Source organism: Schistosoma haematobium, chromosome ZW (assembly GCF_000699445.3).
Source record: "Schistosoma haematobium chromosome ZW, whole genome shotgun sequence".
Lineage (NCBI taxonomy): Eukaryota > Metazoa > Platyhelminthes > Trematoda > Strigeidida > Schistosomatidae > Schistosoma > Schistosoma haematobium.
Window position 1 is genome coordinate 17,316,760 of NC_067195.1, and position 6,572 is coordinate 17,323,331.

At 33.7% G+C, this 6,572-nt stretch overlaps 2 protein-coding genes across 2 annotated transcripts in view; both read right to left on the reverse strand.

Moving 5' to 3' along the window:
* ELAC2_2 (Zinc phosphodiesterase ELAC protein 2) overlaps positions 1-5,740 on the reverse strand; it is a gene marked incomplete at both ends in the record, with an annotated part of 29,363 nt that extends 23,623 nt beyond the window's left edge. The window contains 6 exons of the mRNA XM_051218676.1: positions 1,747-1,805; positions 2,670-2,737; positions 3,643-3,738; positions 3,883-3,937; positions 5,573-5,637; positions 5,671-5,740. Of these exons, the coding sequence (XP_051070561.1) occupies positions 1,747-1,805; positions 2,670-2,737; positions 3,643-3,738; positions 3,883-3,937; positions 5,573-5,637; positions 5,671-5,740 (413 nt within the window). The remainder of the gene's footprint in view (positions 1-1,746; positions 1,806-2,669; positions 2,738-3,642; positions 3,739-3,882; positions 3,938-5,572; positions 5,638-5,670) is intronic.
* Positions 5,741-5,768: 28 nt separating this feature from the next.
* Positions 5,769-5,999, reverse strand: ELAC2_1 (Zinc phosphodiesterase ELAC protein 2; the record flags this gene model as incomplete). The annotated part of the gene is made up of 1 exon (XM_051218675.1): positions 5,769-5,999. One exon carries the CDS (start codon positions 5,997-5,999, stop codon positions 5,769-5,771), a length of 231 nt encoding a protein of 76 aa, XP_051070562.1.
* Positions 6,000-6,572: the final 573 nt, after the last annotated feature.

Genomic DNA, 6,572 nt, shown 5'->3' on the forward strand with positions numbered 1-6,572 from the left:
GTTGGAAACAAGTCGAAATTGAAAATATGAACAAACCGAATATCTCTCGCAAAAAAAATGAGTAGCGAAAGGTAAAGTAGTTGCAAGAAAACTTAAGTATACGTAAGCCAATCAGACGCGTACACATCAAAGAAATATAAACTAATAAAACATTGCACATAAAGCAACAAAAGTGAGCAATTTGATGGTAAACACAGATCCTTATCCTTGCAGTGTTCAATTTTAGGTTTTCATAATGATAATGAATCAGTTAGTTCCGAATGTCTACTTTGTTGCTATTATTTTCCAAACTATAAAATTTAGATGACTTGTCATTTATGTACTAGAGATTACTTTAAATATAAGAATTTTGATTTAGATAAATACTCAAAATATCTGCTATTCTCCTTAATATTATTAGGATTTCGGTTTACTTTAAAAATGAATAACGTTTATCAAGTAATGATCAACTAATAAAGCGGTACCACATTCGTACCGCAACAAAAAGGATTATGTGACCAGCTTGTAAATGCTAATTGTATTTTAAGAAATTTTATTGTGGGTAAGGATGATAGAAAAAATGTCAGTTGTGATAAGTAATATCATAGAAATTAAATTAATTTGACCTAAACACCAAGAATTATTTTCTATATTTGCCAATTCTCATTTAATGCTACTGTGCAGCACGATATATAAAAAAGATTAAAGTAAGCGGTTCACTGAAAAAGATGTCAGGTTATTGAAAAGTATGATGATTTCGACAGATTTACTTATGAAATCCTAGCGCAAAAATGGCGACCACTGATCGATACTACCTGGATTAAGTAAAAAAAACGATCTGCTTTTTGAGATGGCACTACAAAACAAAGGATAAATTTGTTTGGTTCGTATCTACTGGGACATCACAACTCTTTAGATCAGGTTCCATAAATTAGATAATTCAACTTTTCGAAGCAATATCTTGAATTTAAAGACAGCTGCGATTTCTTCGCATTTTATATAGATAGTAAAATTTACTTTTAAAATAACTTTAGAAAAAAGTTTTACGTTATCACCAACCCATGGGAAAAGTATGACGGTTACTGATGAAAGTCATCACTTATCATGACACTTATTTTTCACAAGGATTTACAGTAAAATTACTTTGAGATGCATAAATATTTATCTCCGTCTCCTCAGAATAAACTATCTCAAACTCGGAGATTAAGGTGACAGGTTTAAAAAAGCTTCAAATGTAAATTTTAAAATTTCAGATTAGCAGTCATTTCCCAATGTATTTATTATAATTTGGCATCTTACAAACCGTATGAACTGAAGGGTTGTTTATGATTAACAATGTAAATTTTATATCAATTACGAATTAGTGTGCTTATTTTTAAGTCACACTTTGTGTGAAGCCCAGTGATGCAAACCGGCTGTTCGAACCTCAGTAGTTAGAGTGGGATCACAAACTGCGTGACCTAATAATGATGTACGTCATTTGTCTACTAAAGATTGGTGTACTCATGTTTGGACACAAGCGCGAAGGATAGTGATACTACCTACCTGTTCAGATAAAAGTAGGTGGAGCGAAACTCGAACCTGCAACTTAATGGTTGAGAGTAGAGCACTAAAACTATTAGGGTACCGACGTACGGGTTATTATTAATGTGTAGTAAACAATAAGTTTGTACCAACTCATTCGATATTTGAAAAATCTGTCTCATAGAAAAATTGGGATTAGGAAGACGTGGTAGAATTAGATTTAAAAGGCTACTACTGACTTACGCTGGTATACATGCTTCATTGAACTTTGACATGATCAACTTACGACGTGTACGAAATGGCTAATGAACAGAGATAAAACAGAAAAGGAATTAAAATATAATTACTGTAATTGAATATGAGTGGGAATTTGTTATGTAATATGACGTTGAAATAGTTGAGAGTGATAATAGTAGAATTCCACTTAATTTGATCTTTCAAAGATTAGATTAATGTGAAGGTAGTTCTTTTTTACTATGGAAGGATATCAACCAAATTTCCGCTTATAAATGATACTTGAATTAAGATTTTGCAGATGTGAGTCAAAAAATGCAGAGAAGGTTTGATAGACAGATTTAACTGTAGTTTTGATATTTCATCATCTGGATTATTACAGGATTTTTAGCAGACAAAGTATTATATTCGGTTGTATTAACATGCAACAACATCCAGTCTTTGATAAGTTAAACGGAGAAAAGTTTTCGTTTGGCCCATTTCTAGCCAATCAGCGCTGGCGGACAAGTGAAGATTCTAGAACCTCGTGTATAGTTATAGATATACTGTTCTTCTTACAGTGACTCCCGTCCAACTTGATTTATGTGGAATATAATTACATATCTGTCCAAGCCGTTTTCATGTTTTGGGCACTAGTTGAGTGAAGTGGTATTTGAGGAGTACTAAGCAATAAGGGTACATAAGTCTTACGTTGTAACTGAATGAGTTGGATAACAAAAGACTGAACATGTCTTTCCAATCTCAGAGTATTTAAAAGCTGTAAACTTTACCGAGCCAAAATATCAAGCACGTTTTTAAGCTGTTTATGTAACAAGAGCGAATTAAAACACTAGATCTTTATGGGTTTTAACATAACCTTTACTAAAACGATGGTGAACTATAAATCATGGATGAAACAAAAGTGTGGATATCTATCTATTAAATTGACTAACCTGGAAGTAGTATATAAAAACACTAGATTCTGATACATTACCCAGATTTTCTTTTCGTCGTTTGTAGACTACAAAATAAAATATCAAAAACATTAGTCACAATGTACGCAACAGCATAGTACTCGAATCTGCCTTACGATTTTAGATACAGAAATGCTTTTGACAAGAAGAATAACGATGATTGAGATAAACAAGGAAAATATACTAAGAAACGTACGATGCCCAAAGATTAGGCTTGGTAGTTATATTTTAAGTTATCAGAGAATGAGTGACCTACCAGCTAGTTTCTTCCAATAGCCTATGGCATTTTACCATGTTTATTTTGTGTTCATATTTTGTAGATAAGTGTTGTTTTATTATATAAAACTATGCGTCTGACTAGTGGTCTTGTCTTTGAGTTCTAACCATTCGAGGGCCTAAGCCAACTATACGGTGTCATGAGAAGCCATCACTCGGTCACACTATATCATTACGTTCATCTATCGATTGGCATTCTGTTCATCAATTCTAATGGTGGAAATTTCATCCAACCAAACCACAGAAAACCCCCTCCATAATAAAAAAATCCCACAAATACCGTCTTCTATCACAAATCATGTTTTTGAATATTTTAACTTTAACCCTTGGAGACAACCCGTCGGGCCAAATCCATGGATAGTAGAGGTAATAACAGTATCAGTAGTAATTGGAAAGATTAGGCATCAGAGATGCGATTCCAGAAAATTTAAATTAGTGAAGTAAAGACAGAAAAAGTTATGAGAAACTTAGAATTTCAGAAATTATGGGAAGAAAGAGAACGAATGCACCTGTGTCATTGCAAACGATAATGTCCTCGAAAACATTGTTATTGTATGACATGATAGGACCTAAAAGAATATATTTTTCAGGCAATAGGTTGAGTTGGGGATATTGTTTACCAAGTTTTAATGTAACAACTAAACGTTAGGAAAATATTCAATAAGTAAAAACTTGCCTGGTTCTTCATTTACGTTTGTTGGCTTGAATATTTGGAAAGATTGTACGCGAAATGCATCATCAGTGTAATACTTCTCATGAATCTCACTCATGACTGAAACGAAGAGAAAACACCAAATTGAGTCGATTTAAAAAAGTAAGCAAAGAACTAGCTAAGATGCAGCTAGATGATTAATGGAAGAGTGAGCTTATGATCATAAAAGAGGGCTATTTGATTAAAGAGCATGAAAAAACTTACCGATATCGGTTGTTTTACAATCAGTAAACGGACGAGTCAATTGCATCAGATGTTCCTAAGGGCATAAAAAAAGTTTAAATGCAAATAATGTGCATGAAGTAAAGGGATCCTAATGGACCTGGAAACTTGTAAGTTATCATCTAAAATGACCTCATAACGATTTAGATTTGTAAATTTGTAAGGACTGCTTAAGCATCATTATAAAAAGAAATTACTAATCATTAAATATGCAATAAAGATCAAAACTTGGTAGACAAGAAATCAAACACAAATATATTTTTGACACAGGACTATAACAGACGTACGAATTTAGATATATTTCAAGACCTAGGATTTTAGGATCAAATGTTAGGTGTTTGCATAACTATTATTCATAATACTGAAGGTGATCTATCGAACACAAAGGTCTAGAGCTGATTGTAGTGTTTGGCTTGAGTAAGCAGATAAACTATCCCTCTTTACGAAGTAAATAGAAAACTTAGTATTGAATCACGATAGAAACAATGAGAGAGAAGGAATCCCTTTCAATTACTAAGAACAGACTTCTGTGCCAGGCTTTGGGTTATAACTGTTTCAGACAATGCCCAGACATTTGAAAACGGAAGTGAGTTGGTCTTTGCACTAATGGTCCGATAGATGAGTGTAAAATATTTAAAATACTTAGTCTCTATTGCATAATACGAACGTCTAGGAATATTAACAAACCAATGTAATAGAACATAACATATATATGACCACCTTACTAGTAATTATAACCGATGGATTGCATTAACACTGTCAGATAGCTTCTTCAAGTTTACAAGGACAACCTCCAAAATACTTTTGAGATTGCCTTTGATTTGAGCAAAACGTTTTATCCAGAATAATAATAATGACGAGAATAATCTTCCTTTACACAATTACAATAATCTAGTCCCTTTTACTTAATAGAAACAAGAATGAGTTTTTAACGTTTCCCCATATTCTGTGATCGATTATTTTTCATGCTACTGTATAACGGTAAGAGGATTAAATGGCTTTGCTTCTAAAACAACTTTTAGACATAGGATAGAACCATTTGCAGGCAGGATTAATATTAGCTTCTTTAGCAGACATATCTAAGCGTCTATGCAAAGTGAAGATTCATTTAGGTTAGTTAGCCTAACGACTTTTCTAATAAGAGGTGATTTTCCAAATTTAAACATCTAATTAGTTTCTAAACAGATATCTTTAAAAACACAATTTAAAGTGGATACACCATTTGTATACAAAATTAAGGTGAGGACAAGAACAGGAAAATTTTAGAAAGCATTATAAGGAATAGTTGCAAATGAATGTAACTGCTTCGGTGAATATGGATATTAGACAATGTCGAACGTTAGTAGCAAAAACAGTTAACCCCTTCGTGAAATAATAGAGCAAGAACATTTACCATCACTAACAATTAGTTATGTTCCCTAGTTATGAAATAGAGCTTTGCTGATTATCATATCTGAATCAACTAACAGTGAAGAGAATTAGCTTAAAATATTTAACATTGTACAGAATGATATCTGAGCGACGAAAACGACCGCTGTTTGTAAAAGATATCCTAATATTACTTTTATTCGCACTTAAATTTTCAATACCTGCGACCTGATAGATATTTCGTAATAACATTGAAAGTGCATATTTTGCTAATACAATATATTTTGTATGGTGGATAACTCACTAGTTCTGTGGGTCCATGTATAGTTAACTTCTTAACTCCTGCGGCCTTTGCAGTCAATGCCACACCTCAAAATATGTACAACTAGCATTTGTACTAACCTAGTAATCCAGAAGTGCAATCCCAAGACATACGCGTAAGAAAGACATGTTGTATGCGCGAAGTTTTCATTCTAATATTAAGTAAACTAAGAGCATCATTACCGATATTCTGCCAAGACTCTTTGCGTTGACTCACCACAGTTGACCAAATAACGACATACCCCTGTGTCAATGAGCATCGATTTCGAGGAACCAGCACGTCCATTGCCAACAACGGTTAATGATATGGAGTGTGGTGGTGGAATCATCTTATCTCCAGGGCGTTTATGTTTTAGGAACCGTTTAGGTGTTGTTACTAAACGTACGTAGCACAAGGAGGAACGCAGCATTCACTGTCACTGCAAGCCTCAATAAAGTTACCTGTAGCCTTGAAAACGTGTTAGGAAAAGAGATGCTTGTAGCTAGAACAAAAATATCAGACGAAAATCAATAGATTTACAAACACGTTTTGGATTTAGTGGTTTAAGTGCAGCGTCGCCACCTAGTTAGAATGGTACGTCCACAGACATACCTGGTAAGCCACGTTAGAAAAGTAGCGCACCTTTTGATAATACCCCCGAATTACCTCAATGCCATCATCCTAATGTCCAATATTCACAAGCTTGTATTAACTGGTTGATTTATTTTCGCTTGGTAGTTATTCATGAATTGATATATCTTTCAGTTTGTGTTTGCTTCAGGGACGCAAAACTTTTGGATACCGGCAGCTTTCGCGTCCATTTTAGAAACAATGGACAGAGAATTTAAATGCTAGGAGGATACGATTGCTTCGATAAATAAATAACTAGGTTAATGCAGATAGTATGAGGAGACTGAAATGTAGAAATAAGAGGGAAAACGCGGATGACAATAAAATGGACAGGAATAACTGAGTGTTATGTGATGATGATAGCAGTAGTTAA